Source organism: Belonocnema kinseyi, chromosome 8, assembly GCF_010883055.1.
Source record: "Belonocnema kinseyi isolate 2016_QV_RU_SX_M_011 chromosome 8, B_treatae_v1, whole genome shotgun sequence".
NCBI classification, from domain to species: Eukaryota; Metazoa; Arthropoda; class Insecta; order Hymenoptera; family Cynipidae; genus Belonocnema; species Belonocnema kinseyi.
This window is the reverse complement of record NC_046664.1, coordinates 49,405,003-49,427,844: the sequence shown is the minus strand read 5'-3', so window position 1 is coordinate 49,427,844 and position 22,842 is coordinate 49,405,003. Positions and strand designations below refer to the sequence as shown.

At 28.6% G+C, this 22,842-nt stretch overlaps 1 protein-coding gene across 1 annotated transcript in view; it reads right to left on the bottom strand.

Annotated features, from left to right (window-relative positions):
* The window catches only part of LOC117178488, a 257,943-nt gene that overhangs the window by 221,804 nt on the left and 13,297 nt on the right, over positions 1-22,842 (bottom strand). Inside the window, exon 2 of the mRNA XM_033369914.1 lies at positions 16,665-16,808. Coding sequence (XP_033225805.1) covers positions 16,665-16,808 — 144 coding nt within the window. The remainder of the gene's footprint in view (positions 1-16,664; positions 16,809-22,842) is intronic.

Below are 22,842 nucleotides of genomic sequence, written 5' to 3'. Positions count from 1 at the left end.
TCCACAATCCACTCACCTCAAATTTCACCACAATATCAGAAAAACTCAGCATCCACAATTCCCACTACTTTACGCTTTCATACCGGAAACGGAAGTCCAACTTGTTTGTTAAAAATTACATTTTCTGGTAGAAAATTAATTTATATTGTTGAGAATTCGTGTTTTTTTGTACAAAATTATTCTTCTTGTTGGAATTTTAATTTTTTGATTGATGACTCCCCTCCTTCATTGAAAATTCAGCTTTTTTATGTTTAAAGAATTAATCTTATGGTTTAAAAAATTATCTTTTGAGTGAAACTCTTTTGTTTAAACTTCATTTTTTCGAGATTCATCATTTTAATCGACCATTTATCTATGGCTGAAAATGTAACTATTATGTTGAAAATTTATATTTTTAATTGAAAACTGATCTTTTCTAGTAGAGAATTCAGGTTCTTGATACAAAATTCATACTTCTGGTGAAAATTTAACATTTTGATAGAAAATCCACGTGTTTGTCAAAAATTACATTTTGTAGTTAAATATGTAACCGATTCTAGATAATTCGTCTTTTTGGCTATAAACTTCAGCAGTTTTGTTAAAAATTAATTTGTTTTGTAGAGAATTTGTGTTTTTTGCCACAAAAAATTAATCTTTCTGTGGAAAAATTAATTTTTCTGGTTGAAAATTCACCTCCTTGGTTGAAAATATAACTATTACATTTTCCATATAAGAATTATCTTTTAGATTGAACTCTTTTGTTGGAACTTAATTTTTTTAACTAATAATATAACTATTTCATTTTAGTTTTATATTTATATTTTTTATTGAAAATTTATATTTTCTAGTTTAAAATTTAGGAGTTTTGTTGAAAATTAATATTTTTGGTTTAGATTTCATTATTCGATTGAAAATTAAACTCCAACCCAAAGCCCCTAAACACTTCTTAGTAAATTCCGTTCAACATCGAGACTGTAATAGCGGAAACTGTTTACTTATGTGAGAAAAGAAATTGTTATATATTAAAAGAAAAAATATATTGTTATAGAACTATTGATGAGAAAGTTATTTTAAAAAAACTAGTTATCGCTATCTATTTAAAATTTAATTTCTTAGTTACTTTTGGAAGAAAAAGTAACTATCGTTGCGTTTTTAATAAATTTGATATCGAACCGATACATATCATTCTGATTGTGAACTTATAAGATTAAAATGAGCTACCTTTGCGAATCCAAAGTTAATTTTTACACAACTTTTTAGACAAAATAGTAATTTACCAAAACTAATTTTAAAAATAAAAATTTTCAACAAAATGATGTAGTTTTCAACGTAAGAGATGAATTTTCAACTAAAATGATGAACATTCAACGAATAATATAAAATTTTCATGAAGCAATTAATTTTCAACAAAATAGTTAAATTTTCAACCACAGAGATGAAGTTTTAACAAAGAAGTTCAACTTTTAACCAAATAGTTCAATTTTTACCTGAAGAAGATACATTTTTAAACTGAACAGTTAGACTTTCAACCAAAAATGATAAATTTTCAACCAATGAGATGATTTTTGAACAAAAATTATGAATGAACAATAAAAAAATGCATTTTTAACAAAATAGTTGAAATTTTATCTAAAAAAGATAAATTTTTAAACTGAACCGTTAAACTCAAGAAACATCGATACATTTTTTAACAAAAAGATGAATTTTCAAATTAAATGATGATACATAAATTTTCGGCTAAAAAAAATTATTTTTAATTAAAAACAAAATTTCCACGAAAATAGTCAAATTTTTAACCAGAGTTGAATTTCCAACCAAACCTATGATTCATCAACAAAACAATCCATGTTTCATCCAGGTAGTTGATTCTTTATCCAAAATGAATAATTTTCTACCCTTAAAGATGAATTTTCAATTTAAAAAAATTTTATTTTTCATTAATTAGTTGAATCTTTAACTTTAAAAACATAAATTTTGCAGGAAAACTTGAACAGAAAAATTTTCACTTAATAAATTAGTTTTTAAACCAAAAAAATCTTAATTAGAAACAAATAGTAAAATTTTTAGGTATAAAAATGAAATTTTAACTAAAATGATCAATCTTCAACCAAAAAATTAATTTCTAACAAACAGTTCAACTTTGAACCAAACAGTTGAATTTTTTATCTGAAATATTAATAGTGTTCTCTTGAAATCCTTTCAAATACCTTAAAATCCCTTGAAACCGTACAAACAGTTTACATTCCTTGAATATAAATTAAACTGAATTCATTCACTAAAGTTTTCTAAACAAAAGCGTTTGGATCCCGAGAATTATAGGAAAATCATGATAGAGCTATACTGGATTTCCTATAATATCTTTCTTTATGGGGGGCTTAGAAGGGATTGCATGCAATGCCACGATATTGTATAAGATTGCAAAGAAGTTTAGTTTAGCGAGTCATTATTCCTTTGAAAAAATCGAAATGAAAAAAAGACACACAGTTCATCTCGATGTAAATTATTTATTAATTACAACAAAATTTTTAATGAAATTATATTCACGCAGAATTGTTAAACTTTATATATTAGTCAACACAAGCAAGACTGCATGGAATTGCAAAAATTATATAAGATTCCATGGATTACAAGAAATTCATTACAGAAAATCATTATGTGAAAACTAATTATAGGATAATGAGTAGCATTGGAATAAATAATACAAAAATATCAAAGAAATTTACGTAAAAAGTAAAATAACTACCAAAATACAATTTATTTGAGACCATTCATAATCTCATATGAAACTAAACAAAAATATCAATTCTGCACAAATAAATTTTACACACGAAAAATTTTTCAAAGTTCTAAAATCCATTGAAAATTGTAAAACCCTCCAAAATCCTCAAAATAATTACAGTTCCTATAAGTCTCAATTTTCTCTCCTTGAAATTTTGGAATCCATAGAAATCCCTTTAATATAAATTAAAATTACCTTATTCATTAAAGTTCTCTAGAAACAATGTAAAAAAATGTAAATAGATATAAAGATAAATAAAAAGAAAAAACGCTGAAATCCCTAAAAATCTTCGAAATCCCTTGAAATCCTTGGGGAGTTAGTAAAATCCTTTGAATCTGTAAAATCGCTAAGAATCCATTGAAATGCTATTAAATTTAATTTATTTTTTAAAGTTTCCTGGAAATTCTTTAGAATCTTTGGACATTCTAGAACATTGATTACAATCCCTTGAAATTTTGTATATCTTTTAAAGCCCTTTATAATCCCATAAAATACTTTGTAATGTTTGGAAATCGTAAAAATCCATTTAAAATGGTATAAATCATGTAAGGCCCTATTATTCAAATATTATTAAAATCCCTTGAAATCCTTAGGCATTTGATAAAATCCTTAAAATCCCTTAAAATGTTTGTATTCGATACAAATCCCTTGGAATTTTATTTAATGTAATTTATTTAACAAAGTTCACTAGAAATTCCTTGCAATATTTGGAAATCCCAAAAAATCCTTTGAAATCCCTTGACATCTTTGTGAGAAGTAAGAAATCCTTCAAAATCCTTTGAAATGTGTAACAAATCCTTGAAATTCATAGAATTATTTATAATCACTTAAAAACCGATTAAATCTTTTAAAATGAGTTTAAATATTTCTAAATGCCATAAAATTCTGTTTGAAAATCTTTAAAATTCCCTGTAATTGTTAAAAAATCTGAGAAAATCGCTTAAAATTCTTGAAAATTCTCTGGAATTCCTACTAAATTAAATTAGTTCATTAAAATTTGAGTTAAAAAACCCTTTTACTTCCCTAAAAATCTTGAAATCCTTTCTTCGAAAGTTCATGTATTTTGTTGATAAAATCGTTCGTTTTTTTTTATCGAAAATTTTAACCACAAATTTATCTATTAAATTTTTTGTGGAAGAATGATATTTTCTAGTTGAAATTTCGTTTTTTTTTTAAATTTATTTTTTATTCTTTTTTATTGAAAGTTCAATTATGCTATTAAAAAATTCATCATCCTAATAGATAATAGAATATTTTTTTAATACGATTTTTCTATTAAAAATTAGTTGCTTTTTTGCAACTAAAATGTCACATTCCAATTGAATATTTTATTATTTATGTTTAAAACTGATCTCTTTAGGTCAACATTAATTTTTTCAACTGAAACTTTTACCTGAAAATTTCTTCAAATCTTTGGAATCGCTAATGATTTCGTGGAATTTCATTCAATTTAATTTATTGAACGAACACTAAAAAATTTTTCAAATATTTGGAAATCCTACAAAATTCTTTGAAATAAAGTAAAAATCCTCTAAAATCCCTTGCAAACTTTCGAAATTCGCTAAAATCCGTGGAAATATTTTTAATGGCGTGGAAACCAATGCAATCTTTAAAAATTAGTAATGTTTAAAAATCCCCGGAAATGTTTACAAATCCTAATGATCCTCTAAACTCCCTTAGAATGTCTTAAAATTTCTTTCAATTCGTAAAAATATTTTTTAATCTCCCTTGAAAACCGATAAAATCGTTTTTAGTTTAAATATTTGTTAACCCCTGAAAAACAGTGAATGTCCTTCTAAATTGTTCGAAATTCTTTCAAATTTCTTAAAACCTCCTGATATGTTTTGAAATCTTTATAATTTCGTGCAATTTTTTCGAAATTCGAAATAATCGCTTGACAAACATCGTAATTACTTTAAATTTGTTGAAATTCTACGTTAATTAAATTTAAAAAAAATGGTACGTTTGAACTTCCTCGATTTTTTGCATCAACTATGAATATTTTTAAATTCTTAATTTCTATACTGATTTTCTTATAATAATTTAACAAGAATCGCAAAAAATAACAAGGACATGCTAAGGATTGCCTACAAAAAAAAGGTTTTCGTAGCCTATTAATTCGTTAAAATCTCCACTCTCCCAACCCCTTTCCCCTCTCCTCATGATTTCTCCTCATTTACCACTCATATCGTCGAATTTCGCGTCGAATCTCGTCTCGAATCTCGTCTTGAACCTCGTCTTGAATCTCACCTCGGAGCTTATCTCGAATGTTATCTTGAATAAAATCTCGAATTTCGTTTCGAGCCTCGTAAAAAAGTACAACGAAAAATACGAAACTCTCAAAAACATGGGAAGAATTGAATCAAAAATGTTCTCAGTAACATGTATAGTAAAAGTGTGTCAGAAGGTTACTGCTTCCCATCGGAATTGTAAATTCGTCGGAGATGATCAATCTTCCTCAAGCTATTCGCGTGGATAGATATAATCGGAACTGCCCATTGAAAATAAAATAAGCATTTCAACCACAAGACCGATTTGCACAATGAAAATTTTGTTATCGTGGTGCGATATTTCAAGGGTTGAATGAGATTTGAGTGAAAATTGAAAAGATCGATGTGAAAGCGGATAAAAATATACTGGACTCTTTCACAATAATTCAACTAGGGAAAAATTATGGTAATTTGATTAGAATTTTCAGTATCTAAATAGTGATTGGGGAATTCATTGATTTAGTAATTAGGCTTAAGTGAAATCAAGATGCCGGAAAAAGAAATAAAATAGCTTTAGTCACCGGAAGCAATCATTTTTTTAATAACGAGCTTGTGACTAGCAAGAGCCTTGAATTTTCTCGACAATTTTATTTTTTTATTTTTAAAACTAAAATATTTTGAAAAATGCAAAAATAAATGTATTTATCGTTTGGTAATTATTTTGCGTTCTCTTTAAACTATTTGGATAGAAACAACTATACAGTTTAAAAAAAAATTATTATCTTGATGTAAAATCAAACAAATATTTGTTTTTCCTTTTGCGGGTAAAACAACGGACGTTTTTTTTTCATGAACATTGTTTTCTAGGAATTGAAAATAGAAAATAATTAAGCATGAGAAGATTAGAAGATTTTTAATCTTTTGAAAAGATGAAAAAATTACCAAATTGGATGTTGACAGTTAAACACGTCTTTCAGGAAATTCTGAAATCGTTTTCCCGAAATATTCTGAACTTCAAAAACTATAAAAATATTTTTTGTGCGAAAATATGGCTAAATATTTAAATTATCGTAAGCAAAAATTCATTTTTATCCAAATAGTTGCATTAATAAATAAATAGTTAAACTTTCAAACAAAAGAGGCGAATTTAAAAAAAAATGGTGAATTTACTAAATATTTGAATTCTCAATTAAATGGTGGAATTAAAAAAAGTCACTACAAACATTTTGATTTTCAACCAAATAATTAAATTTTCAAACTACAATGATGAAGTTTCAACGAAAAAAATAATTATCTACCAAAAAGCGAATTTTTAACTATCTAGGTTTTGACAAAAAAAAATTAATATTCGTCCAAACAGTTGCATTTAAATGCAATTAGTTGAACTTTCGAGAAAAAAAGATTATATTTTCACTTGAAAAAATTAAATTTTCAATTAAATAGTTAAATGTTCTAACCACAATTATGAATTTTCAACCAACTGGTCGAATTTCAAACATGAAAGTTAATTCTCAAACAAATAGTTTAATTTTGTCATAATTAAATTTAATACCGAAAAGACGAATTTGTTTAGATAAAATTTGTTATTTCAACTCGAGAAATTGAATTTTCAACCAAGAAATGATCTTTCTACCAAAAAAAAATGCATTTTCGATAGGGAGGATCATTTTTTTAAAAGTTGCACTGTTAACAAAATAATTAAATTTCTACCTAAATAGTAGACATTTGAACTAAATAGTTGCATTTTTAATCTACAGGGATGAATTTTCAACCAAGAAGATTAATTTTCTACAAAAAAGTTATTTTTAACAAAATACATTAATTCTCTAACAAAATAGTAACATTTTTAAATAAAAATACGACGTTCTTAAAACATATTTAAAATTTAAAACTAAAAAGTTTAATTTCAACAACAACAAAAAAAAGAGTTTTCTGCTACAAGAAGGTGAATTTTCAATAAAAAAGGATAAATTTTTAACAAAAGAGTTGAATTTTCGACCAAAAAAGATTACTTTTTATCATAATAGCCAAACATTCAACAAAACAATAAACAACTAGTTGAATTTTTAACATACAAAGACGATTTTTATAAGAATTTTTTAACACATACATTATATTTTAATCAAATATTTCAATCTTAGTTCAAAATAAATAGTTCAAAATTAATACTTTACAACAAGGACAAACGAGTTTTGAACAAAGTAGTTTAGTTTCCAACCTAAGATGAATGGTCAAAAACAACAATTAATTTTGTAAAAAAGTTCACTTTTACCCACGCAGTTCATTTCTCAACGAAAACTGTAATATGTAGTTGAATTTTTAACAAAACAAAACAAAAATTTCTATCAAAAGAGATGAGCTTTTCTACCAAAAATACTGATTTAAAAAAAAATGGAATTTTTATCCAAGAACGATTTCAGTTGAATTTTCAACACTAAACTATGCATTTTAAGCAAAGAAATTAATTCTATACGAGAATAGTTGAATTTTCAATCCAAAAACACGAATGATCAAATTAATATTGAATTATTTAATTTTCCAAAATCGAATAATCTTTCACCCAAATATTACAATTTCGAACCAAAATATGATATCTTAACCAAAAATATGAAAATTGAATTTCCAGACAAAAATGATTCGCTTTTAACCAAAAATAGTTGCATTTTCTTATTAGCTTCTACTAATTCAGTTCGGTTTCAAGCAAAAAAAAACGAAAAAAGGTGATCGTTTTTTGAAAACAGGGAAAAAATACAAATTCTTAAAAATAGGGAATAAAGGGGAAATGAGGAGAATAGTGGAATAGGGGAAACATTACGAACTCTTAAAATATCTTCATTTTTTAGAATTTTCTATCTGCCTTGACACTTGCTTTGCGGTTGGTATATTATTATAAGATTTTTTTAGTTCCTTCACGACTATTAGGCGCTACAGAGAAAAACTAAAAATGTGTAGCGAAACATGTCAAAAAAGCAAGATTTAAAATATCTACGAGGCAACTTAAGAAAATCAATATTAATTATTAATTTTCATTTAATTTTAATTATTTCTAATAATTAATTATTTAGTGTTTTTCAGTTTTCTTATTTGTTTACTGATCACTGAAAAACATTTTCTGTTTTCACTCAGGAAACAAACAAGGCTAAAATCGCATCTATTTTCTGATCGATGCACCAAAAAAAGAGAAGTAAAAGACAGAGCCACAGTAATGGGTACTCAAATAATAAACTGATTCATTTTACATTCTCTCTCATAACAAATTTTGTATAAATGTTTCAAAGCAGAGTTTGCTAAAATTTTATGATAAGCCAATTACTCAACAAAAGAGATAGTTCAACTTTTACGGAGGTAGTTGAATTTTCAAACAATAAACATAAAATAACTAACAATAATGATGAATTCTTAACGAAAAAATGTAACTTTTAACCAAAAGAGATGAATTTTCAAACCAGAAAGACAAATTTTATAGTAAGAAAGGTTTTGGAATGAAGAGAGATAAAGTGCAATTAAATTATAGCAATTTCAACTCAAATATGCACCTTTTCTACAATCCAGTTAAATTTTCAACCAAAAATTGGGGGTTTGCAACAAAAAAGTCATTTCACAATAAAACAGTTAAATTTTTGAACTAAAGAGATGAAACTTCACCAACAAAAATTGATTTTGTACAAAGTATTTCAACTTTCAACCAATTGGTTGCATGTCTAACCAAAATGGATATATTGTTTAAAAAAATTCGGAACCAAAAATGCAATAGTATTTTTGATAAAAAAAATTATTTGTCAACGAAAATTGTTATAATTAATTTCTCATGTTTGATAATACCGATAACGTCAGACATTCATTAATTAGTTACCTAAGTCGACAAAATAACATCAATTATTAAAAGTAAATTATTATAGTGGACATTTCATAAAAGATTTCAATTTTGACTTTAAAAAAACAGTTAAATTCAACCATAAAATACGATTTTTCAGGACAATATTTTAATTTTCAACAAAACCAGTTCAAGTTTAAACAAAAAATTGCATTTTAAAAAAAACAAAAAAAGTTGAAATTTCTACCAAGTGATGAATTTTCAACCAAAAAAGATTTTTGCAGTTCTAAAAGAAAACAATTCAATCACAAGACACAGAAGTTTTTAATCAAAGAGTTTCACAAAGTAGTTAAACTTTTAACCAAAAACGATGTTGTTAAACAAGAATAGTTCAATTTTCAACCAAATAATCGCATTCTTAATTTAAAGAGAGTAATTTTGAACTAAAAATGTAATTGTAGACTTTTTTATTGAAAATGATTAACTTTCAATCAAAAAAGTTGTTTTCAGCCAAAGATGAACTCTTAATCCAAAATGACAAATTTTCTATCCAGAAAGACGAATTTTCATCAAAACAATCAAAATTTTAACTGAAAGAGATCAATTATAAATAAGGAGTATAATATTAGATCATTTAATTAAAAAGCATTAACTTTCACCCAAAAAAGATGACTTTTTCACCCGAACATGAATTTTCGACAAAAAAAATGTGTTTTCAGCAAAAAATGTTACAGTTTATATTTCATAAAAGATTTTAATTTTCAATCAAGAAACCTTTAAATTCAACGAAAAAATACGAATTTTTAGCTCAATAGTTTAATTCTCAACAAAAACAGATTAATTTTCAACCAAACAACACGCTATCGAATGTTCAAACAAAAAAAAAACGAATTTTCTACAAAAAAAATTGAGTTTTTAACCCGAAAATATTAAATTTCAACAAAGAATTTTATTTTCAGCAAAATAGTTTAATTCTATGCCAAATTAGTTAAATTTTTAAAAGGTCAGTTACACCAGCCCCCCCCCCCCACTTTTAATTTTTAAGTTTTCTATAGCCCACTGAATTGCGCCCATTTGAAAAATCAAATTTTAAATCACATGATCTTGAAGATCTTCAAATCCGCTCATATGCGTCATAGAGAAAAAATTTTGCGTCACATTGATAATCGTGTTATTAGCGCTAAAAATGGGGGGGGGGCTGGCGTCAATTTTCTAAACTTAGAACATTTTTCCAAATTCATCATACCTATCTTTCATAACTTCAAATGCGCTCAAATGCGCCACCACTAACAAATTTTGCGCTAGCTATTTAACAAAGATATCAAGTTTGGAGGGTGGGGCCAGTGTCACGCTGGTGTTAAATCCTCAATAGTGATGTGCAATATAAAGCTGAGGACATGGATTCGTTCGACTGCAAATGCGCTCATATGCGCCATAATTTTTTTTTGTTGAAATTTCAATAAAATGGCCCAAGATATGGAGGTAACAAAATTTTAGGAAGTGATGACCAACCAAATTAAAAGTTTTTAATCTGCATTGATGAAGGGAGATTCCTATGGGGTTTCAAATGCGCTCATATGCGCCATACAATTTTTTTTTTAATCTTTAAAATTGCCTAAGATATAGAGGTAACAAAATGTTATGAAGTGATGACCAACAAAATGAAAAGCTTGCAATCCGCATTGATGAAGGGAGTTTTCTATGGGGTTTCAAATGCGCTCATATGCGCCACTTGCGAAACGAACAAAAACAATAATCAACCCCCCCCCCCCCAATTAACACTTGCTACCGATAAACTACCCAATGATATCTCCACATAACCTAAATTGCATTATAAAAATTTATAATGATCTCTTCAGGCAGAATTTCAAATGCGCTGAGATGCGCTTCTTTCAAAATTGATAAAAAAAACATAAACAACTCCCTCATTTTCAATTATTATCGATCCACCACCCGATGATATCACCAAATAACTTTAATTGCAAAATAATTATGTTTAATGATCTCTTCGTATAGGATTTCATAGGCGCTCATATGCGCCACCTTCAAAATTAACAAAAAAAAACCATAATCAACCTCCACACAACCACTTGTTACGATCCACCACCCGATGATATCTCTAAATATATAAAATTGCAGTATACAAATTTATCATCCCCCTCATTACCACTTGTTACGATTCACTATCCGATATCTACAAATAAATTAAATTGCAGTATAGAAATATAAAATTGTCCCTTCGTATAGGATTTCCAATGCGCTCACATGCGCCACTCTCAAAATTCACAAAAACCCATAATCAACCCCCTCATTACCACTTGCTACAATCCACTATTCAATGATGTCTCCAAATAACTTAAATTGGAGTATAAAAATTAATAATGAACTCTCCGGATAAGATTTCATATGCACTTATATGCGCCACTTTCAAAATTAACAAAAACCCATAATCAACCCCCTCACTACCACTTGTTACGATCCGCTTTTCGATGATGTCTCCAAATAAATAAAATTGCAGTATACAAATTTGTTATTGTCTCGTTGTATAAAATTTAAAATGCGCTCATATGCGCCACTTTCGAAATTGACAAAAAACCATAATCAACCCCCTCATCAGTACTTGTTACGATCCACTATTCGATGATATCTCCAAATAACTTAAATGGCAGTGTAAAAATTCATAATGATCTCTTCGGATAGGATTTCAAATGCGCTCATGTGTGCCACTTTCAAAATTGGCAAAAAATTATAATCAACCCCCCCCCCCCCCCCCCGCCATTTTCAGTTGTTATTGATCCACCACCCGATGATATCTCCAAATAACTTTAATTGCAAAATAAAAGTTTATAATGATCTATTCGTCTAGGATTTCAAATGCGTTTATAAGCCCCACTTTCAAAATTGACAAGCAACTATAATCAACCCTCTCATTACCAGTTGTTACGAGTCACTATCCGATGATATTTCCAAATAAATTAAATTGCATCATAAAAATTTAGAATTATCTCTTCATATAGGAATTCAAATGCGCTTATATGTGCCACTTTAAAAATTGAAGAAAAAACTTTGATCAACCTCAGTCTATCTACCCTACGCTGTTAACACCAAAGAACATTAATTGCTGTGTAACATTTTATAAAAATCAAATGATAGAGAATCATAAGGGAGTGTGTTGTTCCTGATTTAAAAATAGTGAATTGTTAACCGAATTGAGAAAATAGGAGATTCTTAACAAGCATGAAGTTGCTGCACGAGTGAATCTAGCGTGCTTATTACAGGAGTTGGGAATCTGCTGGTGTACAACATGTTTAATACATTGTGAACACTCCTCAAATAAAAATCCTCTGCACCTTGAATTTAGGGGTCATTCACAAAATACGTGATACATTTAGGGGAGGGTGGGGGTCTGCCGAAGCATCATCCTCCAGGTTAAGACCAATGGAGAAAGTATCACGCAGGGGAGGGGGTAGAAGTTTTTAAAAAATGTATCACGTATTTTGTGAATGACCCCTCAATTAAAGGTGTAGAGGATTTTCATTTGAGGAGTGCTCACAATGTATTAAACATATTGGACACTAGCAGATTCCCAACTCCTGAAATAACCACACTAGATTCACTCGTGCAGCAACTTCATGCTTGTTGGGAATTTCCTATTTTCTCAATTCGGTTAACAATTCACTATTTTTAAATCAGGGACAACACACTCCCTTGTAATTCTTTATCATTTGATTTTTATAAAATGTTACACTGCAACTAATGTTCTTTCGTGTTGACAGCGTGGGGTAGATTGATGATACGTTGTAATACTGAGGTTGATTAAAGTTTTTTCTTTAAATTTTAAAGTGGCACATATAAGCGCATTTGAATTCCTATACGAAGAGATAATTCTAACATTTTTTAATGCAATTTAATTTATTTGGAAATATCATCGGATAGTGGGTCGTAGCAAACAGTAATGAGGGGGATGATAATGGTTTTTTGTCAATTTCGAAAGTAGCGCATATGAGCACATTTTAAATTCTATACGAAGAGACAATAATAAATTTGTATACTACAATTTTATTTATTTGGAGATATCGGATAGTGAATCCTAAAAAATGGTAATGAGGGGGATAATTATGGTTTCTTGCCAGTTTCGAAAGTGGCGCATATGAGCGCTTTTGAAACCCCATAGGAAACTCCCTTAATCAATGCGGATTGCAAGCTTTTAATTTTGTTGGTCATCCCTTCGTAAAATTTTGTTACCTCTATATCTTGGACAATTTTCAAAATTTTCAAACAAAAATTATGGCGCATATGAGCGCATTTGAAGTTGAAAGAAACCATGTCTTCAACTTTATATTACAAATCACTGTTGAGGATTTAACACTGTTACATCGTTGATATCTCGGTTATCAATGTGGCGCAAAATTTTTTCTTTATGGCGCATATGAGCGCATTTGAATCCCCATAGAAAACTCCCTTCATCAATGCGGATTGCAAACTTTTAATTTGGTTGGTCATCACTTCGTAACATTTTGGTACCTCTATATCTTAAGCGATTTTTAAGATTTTCAAAAAAATTTGATAGCGCATATGAGTGCATTTGAAACCCCATAATAATCTCCCTACATCAATGCGGATTGCGAACTTTTAATTTGGTTGGTCATCACGTCGTAAAATTTTGTTACCTCCATATTTTGGGCAATTCTCGAAATTTCAAAAAAAAATTATGGCGCATATGAGCGCATTTGAAGTCGAACGAATCCATGTCCTTAATCGTTATATTACACATCAATGTTGATAATTTAACACCTGCGTTACACTGCATTTCCTCCACATTTGATATCTTTGTTAATTAGCTAGCGCAGAATTTTTTAGTGGTGGCGCATTTGAGCGCATTTGAAATTATGAAACATAGGTATGATAAATTTGAAAAAATTTTCTTAGTTCAGAAAATCGACGCCAGCCCCCCCCCCCCCTTCCCCCATTTCGATCGATAATAACTCGGTTATCAATGTGGCGCAAAATTTTTTCTCTGTGGCGCATATGAGCGCATTTGAAGATCTTCAAGATCATGTTATCATGTGAACAAAAGTTAGTTCAACCTTTAAACAAGTTGTTCAGTTTTTAACTGAAAAGTAAATATATTTTCAAAAAACAATGTAATACTAGATATATAAATCAAAAAAGATTTTAATTTTAAATAAAATACAGTGGAATTCAACCAAAGAAGACAAAATCAAAAGAAAATATTAGAATACACGAAGGAAATTCAGTTTTGAACCAAGCCGTTGTATTTTTAACTAAAAAGGATTAAATTTCTAATCAAGGAGATAAATTCATTAAACGGAAAGACGAATTTAAAAAAAAAATAGTAGAATTTTCAAGAGCAAAATATGCATTATTAACTGAAAGTATTTTTCTACCAAAATATTTTAATGGTCTATCCAAGAATGAGCATTCAACAAAATAATAAAGCCTTCAACAAAACATTTGAATTTGCCACTAATTACTTGAAATTTTTTATTCAAAATGATAAAGTTTTAATAAAAGACTTCAATTTTCAAACAAAAAAGGTGAAACTACAACCGAAAATTCCTGCATTTTCAACCGAATAGTTGAATTTTCAGCAACAAAAAAAATAATGCTTAACCAAACAGTTACATTAAAAACCAAATATTTGAACTTTGAAATAAAAGAGGCAAATTTTTAAAAAAATGGTTGATCTGTTCACCAAATAGATTAATTTCCAATCTACACGGATAAATTTTCAATGAAATGATCAAGTTTTTAACAAAATAATTAAATTACAGAAAAAAGTGAAATTTTTAACCAAATAGTTGTATTTAAAATCTACAAAGATGAATTTTTAGAAAAATATATAATAATTTATATTTCAACAACAAAATGAATTTGTAACAAGAAATGGAAAAGTTATATTTTCAGCCAAAAGAGATGAATTTTCAAGTTAAATGATAAAAAAATTTTCTAATAAAGTAGTTCAACACAATAGTTTAATTTTCAAGCAACATTATGAATCTTCAACAAAATGAATTATTTTTATAGCGTAGTTCAACTTTCAACCCAGAAGTTGAATTTTCCAACCGAAAAGACGAATTTTCAACAGAGAAAGATTATTTCAGTCAAGAAAAAAAAAAGTTTAGGTGTATGGTTGAACTGTTAAGCCAGAAGAAGACTTTTTTGTGAAATAGTTAAATGAAAAGAAATAAAACCTTAATTTTCAAACAAAAATGAAAAAATTACATTGATGAGTAGAAAACAAAATTTAATAGAAAAGGAATCAATTTTCAATAAAATAGTCCAATTTACAACCTAATAAATGAACATTTAATCAAGAAAATAGAATTTTTACATTTTCAGATTAAAAAACTTAATTTGAAAAAAAATGTTTCAACCAACTAGGAAAAGTTTCAACCAAGAAGATGAATCATTTTAAAAAATAGTTGAATCCTCAACTGAAGAAGATTAATTTTTAATCAATTAGTTGCGTTTTAACAAAAGAGGACGAAATTTCTACCAATCGAAATGCATTTTTAAACCAGAAAAATGATTTTTTTTAAATACTTTCATTTTCAACATCGAAGTATTAATTTTTAAGAAGAAAGTTGTATAATAAACAAATGCATTATTCGGCCATTTATCGACAGAAAAATTTGTTTTTGCAATACCAGTCCTTTCAATTGGGAACTAAAACTAAAAGGATTGAGATTAAAAAAGAAAAAACTAGTTTTTCCGTCGGCAAATTGCCGAATGGCAAATGGCATTTGTTAATTAAAGTTTTTTTGGAAAAACCACCAAATTTGTAAACTAATTATAAACTTTGCTAAAATTACCATTAGTTCGTAATTAAAAGAACAGACATTTTAAAAAATTATTTTATCCAACGACCGGTACCTGAATTATGCATTCTTAAATTAAATTTGTTAAAAAATCATAAAAATTTTCAAATAGTCATAAATGTTTCTTAAAGAATTAATGAGTTCCCAATCAAATGATCTAAAATCGAGGGAAAAAATTACTTTTTCTGTGGACAGATGTCCGAATAATGCATTTGTTTACCAAATTTGTTCAAAAATCGTAAAATATATAAACTAATTATGAATGTTGTTGAAATTATCACAAAGCTTACAAGTAAAAGGACAGACATCGGAAAAACTCATTTTTCTGTCGACAGCTGCCCGAATAATGCATTTGTTTATTAAATTTGTTCTGAAAAATCATGAAATTGATCAAAGAATCCTGAATTTTGCAAAAATTATCATACGGTTCCTAATTTTTTAAATCGACATTGGGAAAAACGAAATTTTCTCTCGACAAATGCCTGAAAAACTCATTTGTTTAGCAAATTTGTTTATAATCTTAACAAGAATACTCTATTGATATATCTTGCAAAACAACTTTAAAAAACGCAAAATTAATGAAAATGATAGAAAACACATTTTTAACAAGTAACTTGTTTATAGCAAAAATGTTTGTTTATTGTATCATAATAGAATATCGTTATTTAATGTAAATTTATGAAGTGTAGGCGATTGCAACAATTTTCTCATTATCGGCGTGCTCTGGAAACGTGTAATAGAAAAGATAGCAATTTTCTTCGTTATAGTTGTTCATTTATAAAAAATTTTAAAACTAAAGAAAAAATCAGGCTTAGCAACTTCCCTTGGAATTTTATCTGCTCTCTTTTGAAATTTTATTCAACCCCATCAGTCAATATCTGTGGGCTATACGTTATTCTGAACAAAAAAAGTAACTTTTTTCTAACCGTGCTACGGCAATAATGCATCAGGGAACGATTCAATTACCCTATTCTCATAACTTGAAACCCTGATTAGTGCAAATTGAGAAGATTTAATCACCATAATAAACCAATAATTACCTGGTAATTCGAGGAAATTGGATGTCCTCCGTTGACGACCACGAGGATGTGCGCTGAAATTCAACGGACCAACATCCTCATTGCTGACGTTAGATAAATTGGAAACCTGACTGTCACGTGATCCCCGACGGGATGCAAGGTAAGCTGTAATTGAAACAAATTAATTTTGTCTATTATTTCCATTCTTTATTTTATTTTCAAAATTTCCTGATTTCAAAAAAAATGGTTATAATTTTTAGGTAAGAAAAAAATTCATATCTAGTTCCACTGGGAATCGAACCCAGGTCTACTGATTTCTGGTCTAGTGATCTTACTCACTAAGGCACGGAGGTGGACGAGAATGTTTTTTTATGAGAATGTTCTTTTATGAGCAAAGTGTAATTTTTCTTTGTTTTTGGAATGACGGTTTTTGATCCACGTAATCTTAAAATTTTAAGAACAATCCTCTTTAGTTCCGCTGGGATTTGCAATCAGTAGACCCGGGTTCGAATCCGAGCGAAGTTAGAAAGGAATTTTTTCTCATCTAAAGATCAAAATCCTTTTATTTCAAAATATGAATATTAAAAGCCGTCATTCCATCGAAAAAAACTGTTAAACTACGTTTTTCAACAAAAATAGAAAATCAAAACTCAAGTCCTCAATAAGATAGAAAATATAAATTCTTCCAAGGTTTGCAACAACGTCGCTGTTATATACCGAAAAAAACTTTAATGTTTGAAAACCCAAAGTTATAATCTTGTAATATTTTTTATATAGAATCTTTTATAATGGAAGAGAAGTTTTAAATTTAAATTTATACATTTTTAATCTCTTATTCCCAGGGCGACCTAGCCTCATTTCCATTAAAACAGTTAAGAAGTGACCCAATTATACCAAAAAATAGATCAGAAGTGACTAGTTTTCTAACCCAAAAGGTAACTGATGTGCGTTCATAATTTAACTTATGCTCTTTTGAATTAAAAAAATTCGAAAGAATTCGTTCAAATTTAACACGAATCCATGTAAATTTTAATGAATTCAGCATGAATTCGTAAGACTTAAAAAGAATTCAAGTTATTTTCAAAAGAATTCAAATTAATTGGATACAAGTTTTAAAATGCATCAAATTCAATTGGTTTGATTAAAATTGATATCAATTTAAAGGAGTTCAAGGAATCTGAGAAGAATGCATGGTAAATTGAAAAAAAATCGAAAATATGATTAATCATCATAGTGTTTGACATAACTTTAGATGCATTGAAGAAATTCAAAAGATTTTGATGAAATTCCTAAAAAAATTCAGGTTGAGTATAAAAGACTTTAGAGTTAATTAAACAAAAACTAATCAGAATTTTTAAAAAATCCTTTGAATTGAGTAGAATTCAGTGAATTTATATTAATTCAAGATAACTCCAAAGAAATAAATTTTTTTTTAAGAATTCAGAATACATTAATAAGATTTCATGGTGAATACCCCATGAATTGAAATATTTTTTTAACTACTTGTTCTAGCAAATAAAAATTGTCAAGAATTTTAAACTTTCCTCTCCCGAATTTTCAATTATACTTGAAAATTTTGTAAGTAAATATAATTCTAACTTGGAACAAAAATTTCATAAATGAATTTAATTGTCACTTGGTATAGGGCATTTTCTAAAAGAAATTTAATTCTGATTCATAAAAAGGAAATTGACAAAAACAATCCGTGTCTCAAATCAAAATTTGGCAGATTTTAAGAGTTCTTTGTTTTAAATCATAGTTTTTGTATTAATAATTTCTTTTCTTCTGCAAATAGAAATTTGCCAGAATTTGAAAGTTCCCGCTTCTAAATTTTTTTAAAAGGAATTTTTTCGTTTCTCTGAATTATATTGAAAAATTTTGTAAATAAATATAGTTCTAACTTGGAACAAAGAATATCGGAACTGAATTTTATATAAACTTGGTACAGGAAGTAGGCTTAAAAAATTTTTATTTCGGGATTTTACGAAAACAATCCCTATTCCAAATCAAAATTCGTCAGGTTTAAAATAGGCCTAGTTCCGTATCCGAATTTTTTGAGTTTAAAAATGATTTTTTTCTGCAAATAAAAATTTGTCAAAATTTGAAACTTTCCTCTTCTAAAATTAAAAAAGGGGGTAACTATATTTCTGAATTGAATGTTTAAATTTCGTAAATAAATGTAATTCTAACTTGGAACATGGAATTTCGGAAATAAATTTGTCACTTGTTATAGCAAATTTTGTTGAAGAATTTTAATTCTGATTTATAAAAAGGGAATTTATTTAAAAAATCCCTGCTTCAAATAAAAATTTGTTTGAATTTAAAATGAATTTTCTTCTGCAAATAAAAATATGCATGAATTTGTAGCTTCCATCTTCCAAATTTCAGAAGGGAGTTTTTCGTATTTCTGAATTAAATACATTTAAAAATTTTGTAGAAGAGTTCTAATTCTGGGAATTGATCAAAACAATCCCTGTTCCAAATCAAGATTTATCAGATTAAAAAAATTCCTAGTTCCAAATCAAAATTTTGTTCAATTTAAAATTCCTTTTCTTCTGCAAATAAAAATTTTCTTGAATTTAAAACTTTGCTTTTCCAAATTTCAAAACAAAAAATGAAATACCTATGCGTTTAAATTAAATTAAAAAATTTTATAAACAAATATAATTTTAACGTGGATCAGAGGATTTCGGAAATGAATTTAATTGTCACTTGTTTTAGGAAATTTTCTAAAAGACGATTAATTCTTACTTATAAAAAGGAAATTTACAAAAACCATCCCGGTTTCAAATCAGAAGTTTGTTTAATTAAATTTTTTCGGCAAATAAAAATTTGCCAGAATTTGAAATTTTCCTTTTTCAAATTTGAGAGAAAGGGATTCACCATTTTTCTGAATAGAAAATTTTCGGATGTAAACAATTTAAGAAACGATGGCTGAATATATATCTTGTAATTTATTTAACCGCAAGTACAGTATACCCTTTAAAATAATTCACAAGACTCCATTCGCTGAATACGGCTCAACAGTTACATAGCATTCACTCCGATACATATGTTCTCATTGCTCAAAATGGAAAATTTTGTGCGAACTGCATTTTGAAGTATAGCATAAATATATGGAAATTACAACACAGCACTAAAGCGAACAAAAATGAGCATACATTCAACATTTGTATGCTCTTTTACGAAATTGTATATATGTACTTTTGAAACGTGCATTTCAAAAGTTTACCCGCCTTTATCTACATAAAGGGAAACATCCTCAAAGCACTTTTTACATTTATACTAGTTGAAGTAACCTTCCCAAAGAAGTGCAACAAATATTGTTCTGTTTTAGAGAGAATTTTCAAATTGGCAGAGAGCACCGAGAATTTAAAGCTGAAAAACGTTGCACGTGCTCCAAAATTCTTATAAACGGCACCAACACTTTTGGCGTTGTGGTTTAGTCCTGGATATACCTATACAAAAATAAAATCTGATGCGACTCTAATTTTCTCAAAATGGCTAAAGCATAAAGAATCGTATGCCCTTTTCTTTTTTTGAATGCCGTAGACTGAAGCTAAGTGGCGCATGTGGGGTCAAGCGGGACACTATTAATTCTACGTTTAAAACACGATATAGCTTCTTCTAGGTTTAGCAATTTAACTTTCACAATTAATAACTGCAAGTCTTTATTTTTTACCTAATTTTCCCCAATTTTTACTATTCTAAAAAAGAAAAAACCTTAATGTTTTGTATACTTTACATATTTTGGGATTTTTTATTAAAGCCTCATTACGTCTGTTTTCGGTTTTTATAGGAGATCCAAGAAGGGCCAATCTATAACTATACCTTGAAAAAGACTAATCAATCTGCAGGGTACATTTCTTAATATTTTTGTTTGTTTTTAAGAAATCTTGATTATCTTCAGAGAAAAACAGAAATTCTTGAAGTCTTTTCAGACTGAATAGAGTCATGAATTAAATTAAATTTTAATTAAATTTTTTGTGAAAAAAGTTCTTCGCTCCGCTGGGAATCGAACTACAGCACGTCCGATTATCCTCGGATGCTTTTCCCTTAAGCTACTAGAGAGATCGAAAAAAAGTATCCTTTTTCAGAAAAAAGGATTATTTTGCCATATTTTATGTATTAAAACTTTTCAAAGAATCTGCATTATCATAAGAGAAGAACAGAAATTCTTAAAGTCTTTTCAGACCAGATGGAGCTGAATTAAAAAAAAAATTCAAATTGAATTTTTGAGCGAAGAAGAAAATCTTTTTTCAGAAAAGAATTAATTAAAAGAATTTTTAATTTATAGCTTCACCTAGCCTGAAAAGTCGTTAAGAATTTACTGTAATTCTCTGATGTTAATGCATATTCGGTGAAAAATTTTAATACGTTCCATTTGGCTAAATAATAAGAATGCGTGTATTTCTGAAACATTGCTGAAAAAATTTCTTTCGATTTCTCTAGTAGCTTAAGGGAACAGCACCCGATCGGTCATCGGAGGTTCTGTGGTTTGATTCCCATCGGAGCGAAGGAGATCTTTTTTCAGAAAAAATTTAATTTGAAAACTTTGTTTTTTAGTTCTCTTCCCCTACCCCTGCCCCTTGCCACTTCTTTACATCTTAGTCATCTCATAATTTCCCCCTTCGATTTCTTGCCCTTTTTCTATTTCTCTGCCCCCTCTCCTTTCCCACAGCGTTTCTTTCACAACACCCTATCACTCTCAAACCTTCCTCTCTACACTCCCAGACGATTTCCTATTCCATCTCCACTCCGAATTCCTCATTCCACACTTCCTTTCATAAATTTCCCCTCCTCTATTCGTCCTCACTTCCCTACTACCCCTCCCTTAAACCCTCTACTTCTTATACTCTCTCGTCTCTTCACGTTCCATCTCCTTAATACACCTACATCCTCATACCACACATTCCCTACATCCTCGCACCTCACTCCCCCACTCCTAACTTCGCTACTTTCCCTAAATCTACTTCCCTCAATCCCCTTAATTTCCACTCTCTCTAACGCATTACCACCTACCACTTCTTTTCGTGGTTTCGTAGCTTCTGGCTGAAATCTTTTTTCTACAGTCGGGTGTCCGTTAGGTTAGAGTGGATTGACTTTCGAATAGAGGGCAAAACACACTCAGCTCATTTTGTAAGTTTCCCGGAAAAGTAAAGGGCCCCTCAGTTTGAGTCGCATTGGCTAATATTAGGACGTGTCGTAAAGACCCAGAAAATCCCCTAAGATTAACATGGGACAAATTTTTTTTCGAAAAAAATTAGATTCACGTTTCTGACTATAAACTTAGCTTGTAGAAGATTGCTAAAATTTTGTAGGGAGCCCCCAACTAGTAATTTCCGCTAATTTACTTTGAATTTAAATTCCCCCCTTCCCTCTTATCAAGCCAAAAAGAATTCCCCAAGGAAATGAAATTTGTAATTTTGCTCAAAATTGACATATATGAGGCCTTCTTAACCGTTTTTGCCAAAAATTATTTTTATTCAACAAGAGAAATGTTTTGAAATTTATTAAAACTAATTTTCAATTGTTTAAATAATTTTCATTTTCTTTAATAGGTTTTTCTACTCACTTTTTTAAAAAGTATCTTTTTAATTTTCAATTAGCCAATCAGTGTTTTATAATATAACTGTTAATCGTTTCAATTAATGATTATTAACTAATAAATTTTTCTTAAAGAGAGGTAAAAAACTCTGCTTTTTTAAATTCAATTAGCTTTTTTTTATTATCTTCGTAATTTAGATATTACTACCTTATCACGTAACAATTCGTAACTCTCCGAGTAAAAATGCTTCGACTTGAGTTCGACTTGGTTATGTCTGGAGTTCTTCTACAAGACATCTATGTCTGGCTACGTCTCAAAACTGAGTCGAGACATAGGCCTTCGCCTTACTTTTATGGCCACGACAGGTAAAACGGCGTTTACTTGTCTTAAGTCGAGCCTTGTCTTGACTGAAATTATCGAACCTTTTTTCGCTCATAAATGAGATTAAAATTGATGAATGAAAAATTTGTGATGATGAAGTTAATTATATTTTATTTAAAAATTCAGAATCGGTGCGTCTGAACGAGTGCAACCCTTAAAAATTTTCTTCAAAAAAATAAAAATTGTAACTTTCTAGAAGGATCTCCTAAGCCTTTAGAAATACGTAAAAACAAAAAAAAAAATTCAGTATCATCGTCAAACAAGTATAAT